At 39.8% G+C, this 24,001-nt stretch overlaps 1 protein-coding gene across 6 annotated transcripts in view; it reads left to right on the top strand.

Annotated features, from left to right (window-relative positions):
- Positions 1–24,001, top strand: part of TESK2 (testis associated actin remodelling kinase 2) — a 160,568-nt gene that overhangs the window by 70,952 nt on the left and 65,615 nt on the right. For all 6 annotated transcript variants that reach the window (XM_003415566.4, XM_064281887.1, XM_064281886.1 and 3 more), the window contains exon 3: positions 811–932. In XM_003415566.4, the coding sequence (XP_003415614.1) occupies positions 811–932 (122 nt within the window). The remainder of the gene's footprint in view (positions 1–810; positions 933–24,001) is intronic.

Raw genomic sequence — 24,001 nt, 5'->3', positions numbered from 1 at the left:
CTGAGTTCATATTTAGAGGGTGAAAACATATAATTAATTTTGTTGCAAGTATTATGGTTTTTGTACCTTGTGTGGAGAGTGCATTGAAATTATAAAATAATATTTTAACATGTAAAATAGATTGAATTCTATAGAAGGTGGATAATTTTGGAAGTAGACTTTTCTCTGCATATGGGTATGAGCGTGAGTGATGTGGCCCATGTGCTTCATGATTACAAGGTGCTTTGGGTTGGGTTACTACAGTATTAGTTCTACAATGTTCACTGACTTCTTTCTACGGTTAACATGCAGTGCTTTTTTTCCCTTACAGATGTATTTTTATGGTGTTTGGGGGGAGATTTTGAGGATGTGAGTCTAGTGTCTTATAAAAACTGTTTCATAATAAGTATTATGTAAGACTTATGCTTATATCTTTTTTTGTGCATGTTTAAAATTCCACAGAAGGAACTTTTTTTCCTTTTGGTGTCCTAAAACTTATCAGTGTCGGCCATAGAAATCAGCCTGAAAATTTCCCCCACTTTTTTCAAAAGGTACAGAAAAAAGACTTGATTTCTTGAAGTGTTCATTGACTATATTTTTCTGACCAGCTCAATGTGAAACAATTTTTGTCTTGGATGGAATAAATCCATCTCCATTAACGGAAGTGAGACCCTAATGTAGTCAGGGTTTACAGAAAAACACCCTCTACCATTTCTGTTTTTTTTTTTAAACTGGCACTAAAACATCTGGGCATGTTTACGTGTGGAAACTTTGACCTCATATATAGCTGCTGCCCTTGAGCCTCTTTTCTTGTTCTATTTTGTTTTCTAGGTGCGCCACCGAGCTTCTGGTCAGGTGATGGCTCTTAAGATGAACACATTGAGCAGTAACCGGGCAAACATGCTGAAGGAAGTACAGCTCATGAATAGACTCTCCCATCCCAACATCCTTAGGTAATGGCTTTTCCCACCTTCTGGCGACCAAAGAGAAAGCTGAAGCACTATTGGAGGCTTGTTAGAACAGCATTGACAGTTAAAAACAGGGACTTAGGATTTTTCATGCTGTATCTATCTTGCTGGGGTTTAGCTGTGCCCTTTGTCTGTCTTTTTCTACCCACCGAGACTTAATATCCTGGTAATTAACTGCATTTAATAAAACAACTTCTTATGTGCCTCAAGCTGCTTTACTCTTAGTAGCTGCTTATCAGACCAGTTGTTTCTTATTGCCAAATTAGTAATTTATCAAAGAGAAAAGACTTTGGTCTTTATGTGGTTATTTACATTTCTTAATTGCATCTTGAGGAATCATAATTAAATCTGCGAATGAAAACAAAAATGAAATTATGCCCTCAAGCTGTCTACCCTTATCTTTCAGTACTCACATAAGAAGGAGACATACTTTTTAAAGGAGAAGTATATTTATATATAATAAGATTATTTAATCATCACTTTCTAATAATCAGTATCTGAATCTTTCTCATTTTAATTATCGTGATATTTTAGTGAGGTGAGTATATTTCCAAATGAGACTAAATAAGACAGTTCAATTCAATACATACTTAAGAGTGCTTATGTGTAAGACACTAAAAAATAAAAAATTAAAAATGCTATTCACTTAGAGTTATTTATTGCAAATATTTTATATATTTATATTGGAGTAGAGAGGAATAATACAGCTTAAGAATGGCTTACACGTTTAATCCGTGGTTCTACGTTATAGAAATTAGGTTATATTGTTTCTCTGAAACTTACTATCTTTATATAAAATTACTGACTTCCTAGTCCGCTACAAAAATGTTCAGCCAATATTTTTTTTCTTTTTTATTGAACTTTAGATGAAAGTTGACAGAACAAACTAGTTTTTCATCAAATAGTACACACATTATTGTCTGACATTGGTTAACAACCCCACGACATGTCAACACTCACCCTTCTCACCTGCCTCAGGGCTGGTGTGCCCCTTTAGTCTTGTTTTGTTCCATGGGCCTGTTCAATCTTTGGCTGAAGGGCTCAGGAGAGACTCATTACTGAGCTGAAAGGGTGTCCGGGGGCCGTACTCGCTGGGTTTCTCCAGTCTCTGTCATCAGCCAATATTTTTATTATGACTTTCTTCCAGATCCACAAATCAGAGTAACATGTTTTCTGAGCATCTAGTATATGCGTGGTGATATGTTAGATACCAAAAGGTGTGTATATAAAATGGAATGTCTGCTAGCAAGGAATTTACACTGTAATTGGGGATCTAAGACTTACATACGTGAAAAGAGAACTGATAAAATCAGCTAGGATACTACCGCCACTTGGTAGAATAAACTCTCAAGTGCTACAGAAATTCAAAGGAGAGGTCATATTGCCTTGGCAGAGTCAGAGAAGCCTTCTTGGAGGAGGGGACTCGAGCTAGACCTTGCATTTTGTTAGGGTTTTATTTATTATTGAGCTATTTGAAACATAGTATTTTTTAAATAATTTATTTTATTTTGTTGTTCTTGTTACCGAGACTATACACAGGAAAACATAACCAATTCAACAATTTCTATATGTACAATTCAGTGACATTGATTATATTCTTTGAGTTGTGCAGCCATTCTCACCCTCCTTTTCTGAGTTGTTTGTTCCTCCTGCCCCCTAAGTTTCCTCTCTAATCTTTCGAGTTGCTGTTGTCAATTTGATCCCACATAGATGGATCTTAAAACAGCATAATGTTCAAGGCAGACATTCTTTACTAGTTAAGCTAAAATATTGTTTGGCTTTAAGAAGACTTCAGGGATAATTTTTGGTTTAAGGTTTAAACATTTCTCAGGACAATAGTTTCGGTGTTTGATAGGGTTTTAGAAGATAGGGAAGGTACTCAGAAAGGAGCTAAATAGTATAAGTAAAGCACAGAGGTGAAAGTGCAAAGCTTTTTCAGGAGTCAGAGTAAAGACCCATTTGGATACTAATAATAGAGAATACAGCCTTCACTATGGATTACACCTCCACATAAAGAAAACAAAAATCCTCACAACTAGACCAATGAGCAGCATCATGATAAATGGAGGAGAAAATAATGAAGTTGCCAAGGATTTCATTTTACTTGGATCCATAATCAATGTCCATGGAAGCAGCAGTCAGGAAATCAGATGATACATTGCATTAGGCAAATCTGCTTCAAAAGATCTCTTTAAAGTGTTAAAAAAAGCAAAGATGTCACATTAAGGACTAAGGTGCGCAGGACCCAAGCCAGGATATTTTCAGTCACCTCATATGCATATGAAAGCTGGACAATGAATAAGGAAGACTGAAAAAGAATTGATGCCTTTGAATTACGGTGGCGAAGAATATTGAATGTACAATGGACTGCCAGAAGAACAAACAAATCTGTCTTGGAAGAAGTAAAGCCAGAATGCTCATTGGAAGCAAGAATGGAGAGACTTCTCACATACTTTGAACGTGTTATCAGGAGGGACTAGTCCCTGGAGAAGGACATCATGCTTGGTAGAGTAGAGGGTCAGCAACAAAGAAGAAGACCCTCAACAAGATGGACTGACACAGTGGCTGCAACAGTGGGCTCAAACATAACGATTGTGAGGATGGTGCAGGACTGGGCAGTGTTTTGTTCTGTTGTATGTAGGATCACTGTGAGCCAGAACCAACTCGATGGCATCTAACAACAACAATAGAGAATCACCATTTATTTAAAGCCTTGTGAGCCCGGTGCTTTACTTATTTAAAGATTTAATTTTCACAACCACTCTCTAGTGTAAGGAATTGAGGCCTAGAGATTGTGTTGGCCTGGGCTCTTTTTACTCGGCTTCCCCTAGAAAAACTGAGAGTTCAATAGAGTAGTATTGGTAGGTAAAACTGGAAAGGTAAAATGGGGCCAAATTATGCAAAGATGCTTTGCATAAAGCCGAGAAGATTGTATTTTATGCTTTGTTTATTGGATTCTGAGTAGGACATGATAGAGAGTAAATGATGGCAAGGTGCAGAATGGTTTAGTGATAGGGAACTGGTGGGCAAGATATCAGTTAGGAGGCCTCCACCATGTTTGAATATGAGGTGGATAAAGCTTGATTTGATATTTTTAAGCTGATCATATTTTCGGCTTAAAAAATCGTGTATTGTTATTATTATACAAGTGATACACGATCACTGTGAAACATTTCGAAAAGTTAACAAAAGCAAGAAAATAAAAATTGCCCTTAATCTTGGCACCTGGAGATAAAATTAGTATTAACATTTTGAGATATTTCCTGCCAATCTTTTTCAATTCAGTACTCCTTTTCCTCATCCTCTTCACTGTGAACTGGACTGACAAATGAATGGGGAGACTGACTTTAACTTTTATTCCATCACAGCAAAATGTTTAATAAAAGCAGTGTAGTATAATGGTTAAAAACGAAGGCTCTATATTCTAGACCAGACTGCCTGGATTCAGATTGTGAATCTTGGGAAAGCTACTTAACCACTCTGAGCTTTAGTTGTCCCATCTATAAAATGGGGATAATGATAGTGAATATCTCATAGAGTTGTTGTTGAGGATTAATTAAATTAGTACATGTAAAGCACTTAAAATAGTACCTGGCTTTGTGGTAAGTGCTCAGTAAATGTTAGATATTATGATGAAACCTGTGAGAGCTGAAATTCAGTGGGACTGCCTTGTTTTTCTGAGTTTTGCAAGTTTTGACAGGGTGCAGTCTTACTACTTTTCCATTACTCCCTATTAGTGGAAAACATTTGAGTTTTCCTTCTCTGGTAATTTTCTGCCTTACACAGGTTCTGGCTTTCCAAGTTTTACTGTACTAGTTTCTTTTTCTCTGGACAGTTCTTTAAACGGCCCATTGTAGCCTATCTGACTTTTATTCATTCATTCACTCAACAAACATTTGTTGAATGCCTGCTGCTGTTGCTAGCACAATCAAGGGTTTTTCTGCTAGAGTAGCACTGCCCAATAGGACTTTCTGCAGTAATGAGAATGTTCTTTATCTCTGCTGTCCATCCGGTAGCCATATGTGGCTAATGAGCATTGAAATGCAGTTAGTGGGACCAAGGAACTGAATTTTAAATTTAACTTTAACTAATTTAAATTTAAATACCCACATAGAGCTAGTGGCTACTGTATTGGACAGTGTTGGGCTGGAGTCTAACTACATTTTTGTCCTTAGTTCGCATTGTTCTAGCCTAAATGTAATGTTGTGATGAGATCAGTGTTACCATTCCAATTCTGATGTCTCATTAATCCATTTTCTTGGCTTATCTCCTTTTGATGCATTGAAGGTTTAAAATCTAAGTAAGCATATCTAGTCTTGTTATTGCTTGAGAATGACCCCCCCCTTTTTAAATTTATACAAAATAATAATCTTTGCTCTCAGCTAAGTTTTTTAAGGTATAAAAAGTAATATTAACTTTATCCTGATCTTCACTGTAAGCCAACAAATGAGATAATGTATATAAAGCCTCTGGCACAAGATCTGGCACACTGTAAGCATATAGTACATAAAAATCCTTATAATTATTGTGTTAACCGTGGTGGGTTTACACTCTGCTGGTGACTGTTTTTGTTCTGCATAAGCCATCTGTCTCGAATAGACTGATTTTTAAAAGTCTGGAAGTAGATTAATTTTAAAAGCAGCTTTCTAACTTTATATCTTCTGCATTTTTGTGTTTTCACTTTCATTGTATATTTTGAATACAACAAAAGGAAATTATCCTAGCCCATGGCCTAAAGCAAGCAGAGTCCTCTTGGCTTTTGTTATCCAGAGAAGTACTGTGGCAATAGAAGCATTTATTATATGTCCTTCTCCACCCACCCACCAATTCCATCTCAGGGCGGCTCCATATGTGTCAGCACAGAACTGTGTTCCTAGGACACCTTAAATGTCAAAGTAAGCATGACCATGTTCCATTCTCAAAGTTCTTAGGATTTTTTTTTTTTTTCCTAAATGGTTTCTAGTTGTCTTACCACTTTACTGTTAACATTTAACTTATAATTTCAATTTTTTGTTACTATTAGTATCCCCACGAGTCTGTCAGTTTGTCATACTGTTGGGGCTTGCATGTTGCTGTGATGCTGGAAGCTATGCCACTGGTATTGAGATACCAGCAGGGTCACCCATGGAGGACAGGTTTCAGCTGAACTTCCAGACTAAGACAGACTAGGAAGAAGGACCCGGCAGTCTACGTCTGAAAAGCATTAGCCAGTGAAAACCTTATGAATAGCAGTGGAACATTGTCTGATATAGTGCTGGAAGATGAGCCCCCCAGGTTGGAAGGCACTCAAAAGATGACTGGGGAAGAGCTGCCTCCTCAGAGTAGAGTTGACCTTAATGACGTGGATGGAGTAAAGCTTTCGGGACCTTCAAAATGAGAAGAAACAGCTGGAACGTATGAAGTATGAATCTAGGAAAATTGGAAGTCGTCAAAAATGAAATGGAACACATAAACATCGATATCCTAGGCATTAGTGAGCTGAAATGGACTGGTATTGGCCACTTTGAATCAGACAATCGTATAGTCTACTATGCTGGGAATGACAACTTGAAGAGTAGTGGTGTTGCATTCATCGTCAAAAAGAATGTTTCAAGATGTATCCTGAAGTACAACACTGTCAGTGATAGGATAATATCCATACGCCTACAAGGAAGACCAGTTAATACGACTATTATTCAAATATACGCACCAACCACTAGGGCCAAAGATGAAGAAATAGAAGACTTTTATCTGCTGCTGCAGTCTGAAATTGATCATACATGCAATCAACATTCATTGCTAATTACTGGCGACTGGACTGTGAAAGTTAGAAACAGAGAAGGATCAGTAGTTGGACAATATGGCCTTGGTGATAGAAACAATGCTGGAGATTGAATGTTATAATTTTGCAAGACCAACAACTTCATCATTGCAAATACCTTCTTTCACCAACATAAATGGCAACTCTACACATGAACCTCACCAGATGGAACCCACAGAAATCGAACTGACTACATCTGTGGAAAGAGACGATGGAAAAGCTCATTATCATCAGTCAGAACAAGGCCAGGGGCTGACTGTGGAAGAGACCATCAATTGCTCATATGCAAGTTCAAGCTGAAACTGAAGAAAATCAGAGCAAGTCCACAAGAGCCAAAATATGACCTTGAGTACATCCCACCTGAATTTAGAGACCATCTGAAAAACAGATTTGACTCTTTGAACACTAGTGACCGAAGACCAGATGAATTGTGGAATGACACCAAGGACATCATACATGAAGAAAGCAAGAGGTCATTGAAAAGACAGGAAAGAAAGAAAAGACCAAGATGGGTGTCAGAGGAGACTCTGAAACTTGCTTTTGAATGTCGAGCAGCTAAAGCAAAAGGAAGAATTGATGAAGTAAAAGAACTGAACAGAAGATTTCAAAGGGCGTCTCGAGAAGACAAAGTAAAGTATTATAATGACATGTGCAAAGAGCTGGAGATGGAAAACCAAAAGGGAGGAACACATGTGGCATTTCTCAATCTGAAAGAACTGAAGAAAAATTCAAGCCTCGAGTTCAATAGTGAAGGATTCTATGGGCAAAATATTAAACGACGTAGGAAGCATCAAAAGAAGATGAAAGGAATACACAGAGCCATTATACCAAAAAGAATTAGTCGATGTTCAACTATTTCAAGAGGTGGCATATGATCAGGAACCGATGGTACTGAAGGAAGAAGTCCATGCTGCTCTTAAGGCATTGGCGAAAAACAAGTCTCCAGGAATTGATGGAATATCAATTGAGATGTTTCAACAAACAGATGCCACGCTGGAGGTGCTCACTTATCTATGCCAAGAAATATGGAAGACAGCTTCCTGGCCAACTGACTGGAAGAGATTCATATTTATGCCTATTCCCAAGAAAGATGATCGAACCGCATGTGGAAATTACAGAACAATATCATTAATATCACACACAAGCAAAATTTTGCTGAAGATCATTCCAAAACGGCCGCAGCAGTATATCGACAGGGAACTGCCAGAAATTCAGGCCGGTTTCAGAAGAGGATGTGGAACCAGGGATATCATTGCTGATGTCAGATGGATCCTGGCTGAAAGCAGAGAATACCAGAAGGATGTTTACCTGTGTTTTATTGACTATGCAAAGGCATTCGAATGTGTGGATCGTAACAAATTATGGATAACGTTGCGAAGAATGGGAATTCCAGAACACTTAATTGTGCTCATGAGGAACCTTTACATAGATCAAGAGGTGGTTGTTCGGACAGAACAAAGGGATACTGATTGGTTTAAAGTCAGGAAAGGTGTGTGTCAGGATTGTATTCTTTCACCATACTATTCAATCTGTACGCTGAGCAAATAACACAAGAAGCTGGACTGTACAAAGAAGAACGGTATCAGGATTGGAGGAAGATTCATTAACAACCTGCGTTATGAAGATGACACAACTTTGCTTGCTGAAAGTGAAGAGGACTTGAAGCACTTACTGATGAAGAGCAAAGACCACAGCCTTCAATATGGATTACACCTCAACATAAAGAAAACAAAAATCCTCACAACTGGACCAGTGAGCAACATCATGATAAACAGAGAGAAGATTGAAGTTGTCAAGGATTTCACTTTACTTGGATCCACAATCAACAGCCATGGAAGCAGCAGTCAAGAAATCAAGACTCATTGCATTGGGCAAAACCCCTTCAAAGTGTTGAAGAGCAAAGATGTCACCTTGAAGACTAAGGTGCACCTGACCCAAGCCATGGTATTTTCAGTTGTATCATATACCTGTGAAAACTGGACAGTGAATAAGGAAGACCGAAGAATTGACGCCTTTGAATTGTTGGGGAAGAACATTGAATATACCACGGACTGCCAAAAGAACGAACAAATCTGTCTTAGAAGAAGTACAGCCAGAATGGTCCTTAGTGGCAAGGATGGTAAAACTGCGTCTTACATACTTTGGACGTGTTGTCAGGAGGGATCAGTCCCTAGAGAAGGACATCATGCTTGGCAGAGTACAGGGTCAGCGGAAAAGAGGAAGACCCTCAACGGGGTGGACTGACACAGTGACTGCAACAATGAGCTCAAGCATAAAGATTGTGAGGATGGCTCACGACCAGGCAGTGTTTCGTTCTGTTGTGCACGGCATCACTATGAGTCGGAACCGACTCGATGGCACCTAACAACAACAAGAATTTGTTAGTATGGCTCTTAGTCTGGTTTCAATGTATAAATACTATAAAATCTCTTTATAGGTCCAAAAGCTAGGCAGAAGTATGAACCAAAGTTTTTCTGAAATTGAGATTGTTGTTGTTGTTAGGTGCCTTTGTCAGTTTGTCGTACTGTGGGGGCTTGGGTGTTGCTCTGATCCTGGAAGCTATGCCACAGGTATTCAAATACTAGCAGGGTCACCCATGGCCGACAAGTTTCAGCTGACCTTCCAGACTAAGACAGACTAGGAAGAAGGACCCGGCAGTCTACTTCTGAAAAGAATTAACCAGTGAAAATCTTATGAATAGCAGTGGAACATTGTCTAATATAGTCCTTGGAAGATGAGCCCCTCAGGTTGGAAGGCACTCAAAATGGGACTGGGGAAGAAAGAGCTGCCTCCTTAAAGTAGAGTCGACCTTAATGAAGTGGATGGAGTAAAGCTTTTGGGACCTTCACTTGCTGATGTGGCATGACTCAAAATGAGAAGAAACAGCTGCAAACATCCATTAATAATCAGAACATGCAATGTACGAAGTATGAATCTGGGAAAATTAGAAATCATCAAAAATGAAATGGAACATATAAACATAGATATCCTAGGCATTAGTGAGCTGAAATGGACTGGTGTTGGTCATTTTGGATCAGACAGTCATAAGGTCTACTCTGCCGGGAATGACAGCTTGAAGATGAATGGCATTGCAGAACATTTCAAGACCTATCCTAAAGTACAGTGCTGCCGGTGATAGGATAATATTCATATGCCTACAAGAAAGACCATATAATATGACTATTATTCAAATTTCTACACTAAACACTAAGGCCAAAGATGAAGAAATTGAAGATTTTTCCCAACTTCTGTAGTTTGAAATCGATAAACATGCAATCAGGATGCACTGATAGTTACTGGTGATTGGAATGCGAAAGTTGGAAACAAAGGATTGGTAGTTGGAAAAGATGGCCGTCGTGATAGAAACGATGCTGGAGATGGCATGACTGAATTTTGTAAGACCAACGACGTCTTCATCGCAAATAATTTTTTAACCAACATAAACGGTGACTATTTTTTTTTTATACACATGGACTTCAGCAAATGGAATACACAGGATTCAAATCGACTGCATCTGTGGAAAGAGACAATGGAAAAGCTCAATATCATCAGTCAGGACAAGGCCAGGGGCTGACTTCGGATAAGACCATCAATTACTCATATGCAAGTTCAAGGTGAAACTGAAGAAAATTAGAACAAGTCCATGAGAGCCAAGGACGACCTTGAGTATATCCCATCTCAAGAACAGATTTGACTCATTGAACGTTAATGACTGAAGACCAGATGAGTTGTGGAATGACATCAAGTATATCATACTTGAAGAAAGCAAGGGTCATTGAAAGGGCAAAAGAGAAAGAAAAGACCTAAATGGATGTCAGAAGACTCCGAAACTTGCTCTTGAACGTCGAGTAGCTAAAACAAAAGGAAAAAATGATGAAGTAAAAGAGCTGAACAGATTTCAAAGGCCAGGTCGAAAAGACAAAGTAAAGTATTATGATGACTTGTGCGAAGACCTGGGAGATAGAAAACCAAAAGGGAAGAAAGCGCTTAGCATTTCTCAGGCTGAAAGAACTGAAGAAAAAATTCAAGCCTGGAAATGTAATACTGAAGGATTCTGTGGGGGAAAAAGTGAGATTATTAGATCTAAATTGGGAGGAATTTATTTATTGGAACCCTGGGATTTTCACAGACATGCCTCCTCAGGGACTGGCCCTGGGAGGGAGGTCGTTGAGCAGACGAGGCTTTTGGCTCTCTGCTCTGCTTCATCCAACCAAAGCAGCTCCACTTTTTATGTTTTATATTGGACTTCTAAATAAGTTTTAAAGAAACAGTTCTTCTGCTTTAAAAAAGAAAAAGTTGAAAATCACTATATTAGTGATTTGTAAAGCATACTTAGAAAAGAAAGCTATCTGCCTGACCTGCCAGAAGGTAGGCATCTTATCCCCTGGGCATGCCTTGGTCCTCTGCTTGGTCCTCCTGTTGTGTGCCCAGCAGGAGTGATTGAGCTGACCTTTTGCAGTTTTATTTCTCTCTCTTCCTTGACCTCAACCTTCCTACTTCCCCTTTTCATCTCTTTCCCTCCTAAAATTTCTAGTTGTCAGGAGATGAATGAGCCTGGTAAGTTATAGAGGCAGTAGGTATGTATATTTTCTTCCTGTATGTGTATATATATTTTTTAACACATGGGCATAGTTAAGATTAGTTGTTTTATCATCAGTTGCTCTAAGTTATCTGTTTCAAAAAAGGAACAATAAAGTACTTTCTTGAGTTCAGGGCCTGATTGTCTGGGCCTCCTGTGAATAAGGTTGTTTACGCCAGGAAGTCTTGTGATCAAGATCTGTAACCTAATTCCACGCCCTGCTCACTTCCACTCCCCAATGGCCTTTCTGAGGACTTGTAGCAGGATTTTTTCTCCTACATCTCTGTTATTCCTCATGTCATGAGGAATTTAATATTTCTTTTAGACTCTTTGCTCATGTCCTCATGCTTGTTTTTTCTTTTTGGCTACATTTTGAATTTATTTTCCTATCTACTAGTTTTCTTTCAGAATTGTTTTAGCAACCCCTTCAAAATCCATTTCCAACATTATAATCGCAATTTTGTTAAAATGGAGAATATGTCTTCTCCAAATACTTACTTGGAATGACTCAGTCCAGTCCTGTGCTAGGTAAGGTCATGGTGAATACAAGGGAAATGGAGGCCTGTTGTCTCCAGACAAGTCTCCTTAGGAAGCAAGTTATATGTGTAAGAAACAGAATGTTGTCAGCTAATGCTAAGAAGATATGGCAGGATATTTTCCCAATCTCAGTTAAAATAGTCATTTACCCACCCTGAAAATCCTGAAGTCATCTTTAGTTATTCCTTTTGTCCCTTGCTTCTGATCAGAAGCTAAGCTGTTGATTCCATACCTTCAAAGACTTTTTCATCTGTTCCTTCTCTTATACAGCTGCTATAGTTCAAACCTCTTCCCTTCTGCCTGGAGTGAATTATTTCCCCTGTCTCTCTTTGCCTCCGTTCCCACTCTTACTTATGTTGTTATTAGTTGTTATGGAGTTGGTGCCAATTCGTGGTGACCCCATGTACGATAGAACAAAACATTGCCCAGTCTGGTGCCATCTTTACATTCATTGTTGTGGCCACTGTGTATTTTGAGTGCCTTCCAATTCAACTTCAGGGGCTCATCTTCTAGCACTATATTGGACAATATACTGTTATGATCCAGGGGGTTTTCATTGACTAATTTTTGGCAGTGGATAACCAGGCCTTTCTTCCTAGTCTGTTTTGGTCTGGAACTCTATTGAAACCTGTTTACCATTTGAAATATCAGTGGCATAGCTTCCAACATCATAGCAACACACAAGCTACTGATTTTAGAATTGAGTCAAAAATCCTTTATAGTCAGATTCCTTCTTACCTGTTTTCTCAGCCTTATCTTCCACTGTTTCTCTTGTTCACTTAATACCAGTAGCCAGTTGCTGTTGAGTCAGTCCAACTCATGGTGACCCTGTGGGTGACAGAGTAGAACTGTGCTCCATAGGGTTTTCAGTGGCTTATTTTTTGGAAGTAGATCATCAGGCCTTTCTTCCAAGGTGCCCCTGGGTGGACTCAAACTGCTGACCTTTGGTTAGCAGCCGAGTGCAGTAACTGTTTGCACCACCCAGGGACTCTTCACTTAACACAGTTCTACCTAATTGTGGGATCTTGGACAAGTCATTTAACCTTTGGGCTTTGGTTTCTGCTTCTGTTATATGAGGGGAATGGACCAGATCAGTGATTAGAAATCACGCTGAATTAGTGTTGAATAATTAAAAATATATATTCACAGAGGTGTGTTTGTTTCCAGAATAAATGAACAGTGATTAAATATGATGAATTAAAGTAGATCTCTTTGATTTTATCATTGTAATTCTAGTGAGAGCTAGGTGGAAAGAGTCTCCAGAGATGAGAGCCCTCAAAGCATATTTTATAAGCCCTAGCATATTAGTTAGGGATCTTACATTTTCTCCTTTCTTTCCTCTCTGCCAAAGTAGATGGTTTAAAGACTTGGGACTTGAGTCTGAGTTCTAATTTCATATAACCAGAAAAGTTTTGTTAAATAAAGTACAGAATAAGCTTCAGTAATGTTTGTGTCATTGTACGTGGGTGGTGAAATAGTACAATCCCAGAAAGAAGATGACTTCTGGTTTTTATTTTGATTATCATTATTACTGTCATCATTGTTATTTGAACCATCATATATTGAGGCTGTATGGAATCAAGTTTAAGAGTTGAGGATCCAATCCAAACTTTGAGTTTTTGCTGGTCATGTGACCTTGGACAAGCCACTAATTCTCTCTCTGCTTCAGTTTTCTCATCTGTAAAATGGAGATAATAATAGTACCTATTGTAAGGATTAAATGAGGTAATCCCTGTAAAAGTACTTAGAACAGTGTCTCGCACATCATTTAAGTGTTCAAAAATGTTATTGTCACCATCATTATTCGACTTGAAGAAGGGACTGTCACGTTTATCTCTCGAGCTGTCACTTAATCCCCTTTGCCTGGCACTGTGCTTAGTACATGTGTGACAGGCAGTAAATACTTGTTTTTTAATTGTTCTGTTTATTTATAGAGAGCACAAGCCTTGTACATAGTAATTCTCGATATACACGTTTGTTAGATTGAATTGAAGTTATTCTACCTCTATACATTTCTTCCACTTTGGGAGAGGGAGAAAATTAAGTCATCGTGAGAGTGTTGTTTCAGAAGTATGTTCTCATAAAATGAAATCTGTTTTTACATTTCGTTAATTTGTTGTAAACTTATGAGTAATCTTAGAATAAAAGATAAATTTGGGAAGGAAGAAGAAGCTGTATCAGAGTTTGGGAAGACAGTCGTAGATACTTGGATTTGTTCTCTTCTGAACTTCCCGGATTTAAAAAAAAAAAGAAAAGAAAAGCATTTCGGCAACAGTTAAAGTCACTGCATGTGTGTGTATTAATAGCCCTGCCTTTGTCAGGAGATTTGGTATTTTGCTGCTTGGCAGTTTTGAGCAATGTGGTTTAAAATTTTTTGTTAAATAGAGAAGAATACTTATAGAATGAATTCATTCTCAGTTCAGTTTCAGCTGTTATTCAAGATAGAAGGTATTTGTTTTCCTCCCAGGACACCCAGGTTTTTTTAATGTTTATTAAATTGGTTTAACATTTATAAACAAGCAGATCTAATTTTAGCATTTTAGATCTTTATATTGTCTTACTAAAAAAAGTAAAACTGGACCACAAACTTGATTGGCCGTCTTGTTATTATTCCGTGTAATCCTACTGACATGATCTAGGGGTTCCTGAGAGATGTTTATTCTGTCTTTTGCTCTCTTAAAAATGCACCATAAAAACCGTGGACAGAAAAGAGAAAGCCAGACCGAACCAGCTCTATTCTGTGTCACCTGATGTGAGGCTCTGGGTGGTTAATGCCTGTCCAGCTGAGTTTTCCTTATGGGTTATTACATCTCAACCAGTTTTCCATGATGTAATACTTCTAAAACGAATTTAAACTGCAGCAAGCCTTACCCGAGGATATTACTGCCTTTTTTTTTTTTATTAAGTCGAAGTTCATAGTTCTTTTGGGACTTGAGATCTGAGCCATTGCCCCTGCTTTTCCTTTTTGGTAATTCTTTCTGGTCCAAGAAAGTGATGGTGTCTTTGCTTTATTTGGGAGTAAAATGCAAAGCAGTTCATTTTAGTGCCACATGTTAAAGCTTAGTGGACTCTGGTGGAGAATGTTGCAGAGGCCTTCCTTCTAAAATGATAAGAGGAAATCAGGTAAAAACATATTAAAACTTCTGAAGGACAATCCTTTTTTTTTTTTTTAAGAAAAGTGAACCAATCTAGTTTTCAGTGTTTCAGATGTAAGCCTTTTAGAAAGCAAATTAATTTCAAAATTATGCCCACATTTTAATATTCTAAGTTTATTTCAAGCCTCTTAATTGCTTTTTCTATAACCTCTGGACTCAAACATTTTTCTGGAAAGACCAGTACAAGTCAGAGAGTTCTATATTTAGATGCTGTTCTTTGCTTAAAGTTGGCAGCAGAGAGGCTTTGTAAAGCAAACCAGTTAGATTTTCATTAATCCACAGTTAGGCAGTCTTTTTTTATGAGTAAAAAATGAAGTTATTATTGAACCATTGATTGTTTTCTTCCTTACCCATTGGCGCAGGACAAAACACAGGCTTCGGAACCAGATAGACCCAGATTCTACTACCCTCTCTGACTTTTGTCAAGTCTCTTAAACTCTCTGAATCTCATTCCCTAGATGGTAAAATAGGGTGAATTCCATCTCGGTTAATACATATAAAGTGCCTAGCATAGTTTCTAGGTATATTGTGGGTGAACAATAAGTTGTTTTTCTCCCACCGTCTTTGACAGAGTGGCTGTAGAACTCTTCATACTAGGCCCTGTTATGCAGTCTTAAGGAGATCCAAGTCTAACAGTAATGTTGGTGTTGTTTTATCAGAATGAGGACAGATAGATGCATTTGAGACCGCTGTCACATCTCTCCCTTCACTCCTCTGTTTAGGTAATAAACTTTTATTTTCCTCTTTTTTTTTTAATTTTGGTGAAAACATACATACCAAAACATCTGCCAGCACAAAGACTTCCACATTCACAACTCAATGACATTTATTACATTTTTCATGTTGTACTGCCATTATTGCTATCCTCATCCAAAACATTTCACCACTATTAAAGTCAATGTTCCCCAACCAAAGACTTCACCATTCTCCCTCCCTCCCACTTCTGGTAACCTAATAATCTTTGTTTCTGTGTATTTGCTTATTTCATATAAATGAGATCATACAGTATTTGTTCTTCTGCAACTGACTTATTTTGCTCAGCATTATGTTTTCAAGGTTCATCCCTGTTGTGGCATGCATCAGAACTTCATTTCTCTTTATAGCTGTGTAATATTCTATTGTCTGTATATACCACATTTTGTTTATCCATTCATCTGTTGATGGACATTTAATCTTTCAATATTGTGCCCACATTTTAATATTCTGAGTTTATTTCAAGCCTCTTAATTGTTTTTTCTATAACCTCTGGACTCAAACATTTTTCTGGAAAGACCAGTACAAGTCAGAAGACTCCTATATTTAGATGCTGTTTATTGCTTAAAGTTGGCAGCAGAGAGGCTTTGTAAAGCAAACCAGTTAGATTTGGTGTCAAGGCAGGGTCCACAGTCACCAGCAACAACCACGCAAATGCTTTAACAGTGGATGGGAGATGCTTTACTCATGTAGAGAAGAGACAAAGTGAGATCAGCTTCACTGGTGGGTACCAATCTGCCACGGCCAGCAGGCCCATCCCACATATGGCTGGCACAGGGCAGGTGTCCTGTGTTCACCCTTCTCGTGCTGTAGTACGAGAAACCCTGTTCACCCCCTACCAGGAGCAGATACAGAGGTGGGGTTGGCCAGGTGCCATGTGATACCCGTGCATGTGCAAGAGACAGAGGAAATTACTGTGTGCCCAGAAGTGGGGGGAAGCTTCTCTGATAAGGAGAAGGAACTGGGCGAAAGAAGACGACCCAATTCCCAGCCTCCTTATCAGAGAATGCTCTGGGCCCCGGGCCTTTACTTAGGCAGCCTGGCTGGGAGGTGTAGAGGCAGACCATTCCCCCAATAGTCCACTCCCTGACTCCCATGAGGGTGACAGAAAAAGAAGCAAAGCAGTACCAAGTCCTGGTATGCCTGTCCCCCATGCTGGACATTGAGCTGCATGTCGGTGATTTGATCTATAACTCTGATGGATGTTGTACCTGTGCATCATTTGAGGCAGCATTTAATGAGAATTACTCTTAGGACTCTCCCCAGCAGACTGATAGGCCTGCTTGGAGGAGAGATCCCAACCAGCCACCCTTGTTGTGGCTTCATCCAAGCCAACTGAACAGATCAAAGGGCTACATTTATCTAGTCTTTTTATGTCTGTATAACATGTCCTGATCCATTTATGTAAAAACAGCATATTTCTCTCAACATGGCACATTACAGAACAGTACATGTTCCAATACAAACAATACAAAAGCTCCCTTTCTCAGGGATTATCACTGGCAGACCAGGCTAATTCAAACTCAGTGTAATCAGTCAGTGTAGTACCTTGGACCACCTCGTCATATTCTGCAAGTTCTCCACGTCCAGGGTAATGTCAGGTGCAGTCTCAAAAGTACTGCTCTCAGAGTCAAATCATCCAGTTCTGTGCTGTTACATTTTTAACACAGAGAGAAATTTCCTTCTAAAGTTGGAGCACTCCCCACAGGTAGCTTTCGTACCTTAAAAGATGTTTTCCATGAGTAGTGGTATCCACCGTATTCAGTTACCACATGATCTCCTCAATACACTAGGTTTCACGTTCGGTTGGTCCAGGAGATGTCCTCTTTATTGACAGATCAGCTGGAAAAATATAGGGAGATGACTCGTTATCTTAGTTCAGATGTTGACAGAGCCACCAGTTGGTCTGATTGGTAGCTCTAGCAAAAGCTTGTATCACTGGGGCCCATGGATGAGAGGCCTGTGAGATAATCTGGGAAAAAAAGAGACAACATTAACAATCCCCTCTTCCCTATTTCCTATGAGACTTGAGGTGAGGGTTGCCTGGGTATAGCAACCCAGGCTGTCTGTCCTAGTCTTCAGGCAGTGATCTCTGTGGGAACCCAGATCTTTTGACCCTCAGTTTCTAACTGGAAGAAAAGTCACATCCTGAACACATTTATCATTGCCTATAATGTCATCCACCTGTACCGAGGGGTTGAGTGCCTCAATATTCTTGTTGCCTGTTCCTCGCATTCCCATCCCAGTGGGTTTCCACAGGGGAGAAGTGCTTGAAGGTAGCATCACCTCTGGTCTGAACCACAAACCACCCCACGAGGAGTGCATTCCAGTGGGGAAAAAAATGAAAGGCTGAACATACTGAGCTTGGAATTTCTGTTCAGACAACTACCTGGTCTTTCTCCACCCTCTCCAAGCTCTGTATTGGCAAACATGGACAGCATTGTCATATCTCATGCACTGTGTCCTAGAGTGCAGACATAAATACAAGTACAGAGGGTATATGTAAACAAAATTTACATCATAATAGTCAATTCCTCCCGTTAACAAAGTTTATAATGTGACCTTCTATCATGGGGCCTTTTGCCCTGGGGTATTTTAGTCCAAATGATTCAGTTTAGTCCTTATTTCTGGGGAACTGCCTGAGGCAGTCAGTTTCAAATTGTTTTTTCCATGACATCAGGGTATCAGTTTCATGAGTGTCGACGACGTCTGGAGATGCCCTCTATGGACAAGCAGGAGCCAAGGCAGTTTCTGTTGTTTCATGGGCTCAGTAGTCTTCATGACACTATGGAAAGGGAGCACTGAGAGTTGAGGAGGAAAGCTTTCAGGAACATTTTTGGAATAACAAAGATCATTAGTGTTCCCCCCTCCTAAGATCCACGTTTATTTTTCTTTTTTCACTGTGTCTCCTTTAACAAAATTTTATAACATGTTTAAGTTATCTCCATTTATCCAGATCTCTTGTCAGGAACAGTTGTATACAGAAGAAACACAGTTTGAACAAACATACGGTACAAATGAGAAATGCCCTTGCAAGGAACTTCTGCATTGAGACCCCACACTACTTGCCTGAGATATACAGTTCAGGCTGGAGTTACCTTGTCCCCTTCCATCAGCCATTTAAGCCTGTCCACTGAAGTGGTCAATTGCCCTTATGGCTTGGGGGTGATATAGAGCGTGAAGGGTCCATGCAAGATCCAGTGGAAGCCTCTGTATACAAAAAGAGGCCCCGATATGATTTACGTGCCAAGAACACCCTGGCCTGTTGGCACTTGAGAATCTGTTGCTGGGCAGGTTTTAGCCTTGGCCAGGGCCTTGTATGCAGGTTAGCTTTTCTCTGCTGTTCCACATTCTCTGGTGACAGTGACAAGTCCTTGCATGTAGGCCCAGTCTAGGATGTTGTGTGAATCTCCATGGGTTGTCCTGTCTTAAATTCAGGAGGTGGTTGATTGTACATCTCTTTGCCCTGGAGCAGAGGATGCTTTAGTCTCTGCAGTCAGGTGCCAAGAGCGGCCTGCCCGTTGGTTGTTTTCACCTCTCAGCATCAGGGTCTTTTCTGGTGACCATCCATACAAGTAACAAAAGCTTATCAGGAGCAGCACTGAGATATATATATATTTTGTCCAGATGTCTTATCTCCACAGGAGCTTGCTTTATATGTCAGTCTGAGGCTTGTCAGTGACCAGTGCCCCACTAAAAATAGCCCTAATGGCAGCAATTTCCCTGAGGGCTTAGATGCAAAAGTTTACAAAGGTGTACGTTAATATATCAGCATCATCAGTACATGCAGTAGGGGTTTGTAGGAGCCCTGAAGGGACTTATCCATAGTCAGGTTTGGGCAAGGGTCTCAATGATGGTGACCTCAGACCGAAAAGTTTTCCTCATTTTGCTGCCAGGTATTATAGAGATCACAATGCCTTGTACAGTGGTATCTAAAAATCCAAGACATACAATTCTTTTAATTTCCTCATTGAACTTTAATTATAACATAAGGCCTTTGGCCCTCCGTTGTGACAGAGGGACCTAGGCTTAATCCTCAGTCTTAACTATTTCTGAAAGTCAGGAGATCTGGGTAAAGTTGGCAGAGCGCTCAGCCGTTTGTGGAGCCATGCCTCCATCATACCAAGTGCAAACATGGGTCCAGCCCAGTTGCCTGGTAACATGGACCTGATTCCTCCTATTTTAGTTTACCCCTTACTGTCGCAGCTGTGACTACATTGCTGCTCGATTGTCTTCCTCAGGGGCAGTTACCAGAGGATTCCAGAGAGGGCCTCTAAGGTCTCTTCAAGGCCAATCAACACAAGCCATCTTGAAGGGCTTTTTATTCTTTTTTTTTCTGTTGTTTTAAATCTTACTTTGTGCTGGGTGCTACAGGGTGTTCTCAGTGCCAGGGACCTGTTTAGCCCCTCCAGCCATCTCTGGTCTCCTTGTTGGAGGGCTTTGAGTAATGGCTAGGGGATTGTTCCCCTAACCCTTGAATTCCCCAGTTTCAGTATTGAGATAGACACAGCATGGTGGTGGAACTTTTCCACTGCTTCTCCCACTGTCATGACAGGAAATAACAAAGATGGGGTGGCGGGGGGGAGGGTTGCCACTGAGGAGCGCCCTGGTGTATGAAGACCTCCAGTGCCATTTGAGACAAAATAGTATCGTCTATCCTTATTTCAGGTTTCACCTTCAGCAATACCATCGTTTGTTCTGCACCGAGTAAAAACCAGTCTCATTTGGGATATGCTAGTGGCCTGAACTGGGAAGAGCTCCCTCAGTGGTGGCTCCAGATTCCCCTCAGGCACAGTCTGTGACCCCTGTGTCACCGTGAGAGCAGACAACATTGTGACTCTCGAGATAACAGTGTACCACACCAATTCATCCCTGCCAACAGGGAGATTGTCTTGGTCCCCATTTGTCGTTGTCTGGCCAGAGAGAGGCCAGCACTGTCAGTTTCTCCTTCCTGGGAGAGCTGGCATCATCCCAGAAAGTCTCAACTGACCACTCTTGTGTTTCCACCATGCCATCACGTCTTTTCTGGCGATCCTGTGGACTATGCCAAATTGCTGAGGCGGGGTCCACAATCACCAGCAAAAGACCACGCAAATGCTCTAATGGTGCATGGGAAACGTTTTACTCACATAGAGAAGAGACAAAGCGAGATCAGCTTCAGTAGTGGGCACCAGTCTGCCATGGCCAGCAGGCCCATCCCACATATGGCCGGTGCAGGGCAGGTGTTCTGTGTTCACCCCTCTTGTGCTGTAGTACGAGAGACCCTGTTCTCTCCCCACCAGGAGCAGATATAGAGGTGGGGTTGGCCAGGTGCCATGTGATGCCCGCGCATGTGCAAGAGACGGAGAAAGTTACTGTGTGCCCAGAACGTGGTAGGGATGCGTCTCTGGTAAGGAGAAGAATCTGGGAGAGAGAAGGTGACCTGATTCCCAGGCTCCTTATCAGAGAATGTTGTGAGCCCAAGGCCTTTACTTAGGCAGTCTGGATGGGAGGTGTAGAGGCAGACCATTCCACCAACATTTGGCTATTGTGAAAAGTGCTGCAGTGAGCATTGGTGTACAAATTTCTGTTTGCATTATTGCCTTCACTTCTTCTAGGTATTTACCTAGGATTGGGATTGCTGAGTCATATGGTAATTCAACGCTTTTTTTTTTTTTTTTTGAGGAACTGCCAAACTTTTTTCCACAGCAGCTGAACCATTTTACATTCTCCACAACCTTGCCAACACTTGTTGTTTTCCATTTTTTTGACTATTGCCATTCTAATAGGGCTGAGGTGATGTCTTATTGTGGTTTTGTTTTGTATCTCCCTAATGGCTAATGATGTTGAGCATCTTTTTATGTGCTTGTTAACTGTTTGAATATCCTCTTTGGTAAACTTTATTCAGGTGCTCTACCCATTTTATGACTGGATTATTTCTTTTTTGTTGTTAAGTTATAGAAGTTTTATATGGTTTTTGGATATTAAGCCGTTATCTGATGTACAGTTTCTAAAAATTTGCTCCCAGCCTGTAGGTTTCTTTTCACTCTGTTGATAAAGTCCTTTGATGTATGAAAGTATTTAATTTTTTTGAGATCCCATCTATCTGTTTTGTCTTTTGCTGCTCAGGCTTTTGTTATCATATCTGATAATCTATTGCCAAACACTAAGTCCCACAGCCTTATGCTTAAACACTTTCTTCTAAGAATTGTGTGGTTTTACTTTTCATGTTTAAGTCCTTGATCATTTTAATTGATTTTTGTGTATGGTGTGAGGCATGGATCTTGACTCATTCTTCTGCATGTGGAAATCCAGTTTACCCAGCACTTTTTCTTGAAGAGACCCTTCCTTCCCTGCTGAATGGACTTAGCACTCTTGTCAAAAATCAGTTGCATCGATTTATTTCTGGACTTTTGATTCTATTTCATTGGTCTATATGTCTATTATTATACCATACCAGGCTGTTTTAATTACTGTGGCTTTGTAGTATGTTTTGAAATGAGGAAATGTGAGTTCTCTTACTTTATTCTTCTTCAAAATTGCTTTAGCTATTCGGGGTTCCTTGTCATTCCATATAAATTTGAGGACTGGCTTTTCTATTTCTGCAAAGAAGGCTGTTGGAATTTTGATGAGTATTGCATTGAATTTATAGATTGCTTTTTTTTGGGTAGTACTGACATCTTAACTATATTAAACCTTCCAATTGCTGAACACAGAATATCCCTCCATTTATTTAGGTCTTCTTTAATTTCTTTTAGTAATGATTTATAATTACCTGTGTCTAAGTCTTTCACCTTCCTGGTTAAATCTATTTCCAGGTACTTTATTCTTTTAGATGCTATTGTAAATGATAATGTTTCCTTAATTGCCTTTTGAGATTGCTCGTTGCCGACGCATAGAAACATGACTACTTTTTAACAGTTTCTACATGTATAATTTAGTGGACATTGATTACATTCTTCAAGTTGTGCGACCATTCTCTCCCTCCATTTCGGAATTGTTCCTCTATCACTCACATAAACTCACTGCCCCCTAAGGTTCTGTTCTAATCTTTCAAGTTGGTGTTTTCAATTTGATCCCTGTATAGATAGTTCTTAAAACAGCATAATACTCAAGGCAGACATTTTTACTAGATAAGCTAAACTATTGTTCAGTTTTAAGATGATTTCAGGGAATATTTTTGGCTTAAGATTTAAAGATTACCTCAGGACAATAGTTTCAGGGGTTCATCCGCCATCCATGGCTCCAGAAACTCCAGAGTCCATGAGGTTTTGAAATTCTATTATGCATTTTCCCCCTTTTGATCAGGATTCTTCGATCAGGATGTTCAGCAGTGGTAGCCAGGGCACCATCTATTTCTTCTGGTTTTATGGCAAAAGAGGCAGTTGTTCATGGAGGCAGTTAGCCACGCATTCCATACCCTCCTCCTATTCCTGACTTTCCTTCCTGTGTTGCTCCAGGCAAATAGAGATCAATTATTGTGTCTTGGATGGCCACTTGGAAGCTTTTAAGACCCCAGGCACTATGCAACGATCTAGGAAGTAGAACAGATGCACTAAACATATTATTTGGCCAGCTAACTGGAATGTCCCATGAAACCAAGATCCTAAATCTCCAAGCCAAGGATCCAAATCCCATGAGGCGTTTGGTTGTACATAAGCAGCCTTAGCAGCTACTTTTTTTTGTTGTTATTGTTGTAAATGTATGTATCATACAACTTTTGCCAGTTCAGCTTTTTACAGGTATACAACTTATTGACAGCAGTTGTAATAATCGACTTTACAGCTGTAGCTTTAGTCAATGTGATTTTTCCATCACCATTAACCCCCCTTTTCCCCTTCCCTCCCACCCCTGGTAACCACTAATAAACTTTGGTCTCTGTACATTTGCCTTTTCATGTCCCTTTATATAAGTGTGGTCATAAAATATTTGTGCTGTTGTGATTGACTTATTTTGCTCAGCATAACGTCTTCAAGCTTCATCCATACTGTAGCATGTATGAAGACTTCATTTCTCCTACTGGCTGAGTAGTATTCCATTGTATGTATGTACTACGTTTTGTTTATCCATTCATCTGTTGACGGGCATTTAGGTTGTTTCTACCTTTTGGCTATTGTGAATACTGCTGCAGTAAACACTGGTGTACATGTCTCTTTTTGAGTCTTTGCTTTCAGGTCTTTTAAGTATATACTTAGGAGTGGGATTGCTGGGTCATATATTAGTTCTGTTAGTGTTTTGAGGAACTGCCACA

The sequence above is a fragment of the Loxodonta africana genome, chromosome 3 (assembly GCF_030014295.1).
Source record: "Loxodonta africana isolate mLoxAfr1 chromosome 3, mLoxAfr1.hap2, whole genome shotgun sequence".
Lineage (NCBI taxonomy): Eukaryota > Metazoa > Chordata > Mammalia > Proboscidea > Elephantidae > Loxodonta > Loxodonta africana.
The sequence above is the reverse complement of the archived record's forward strand: the minus strand, read 5'-3'. Positions and strand labels throughout refer to the sequence as shown.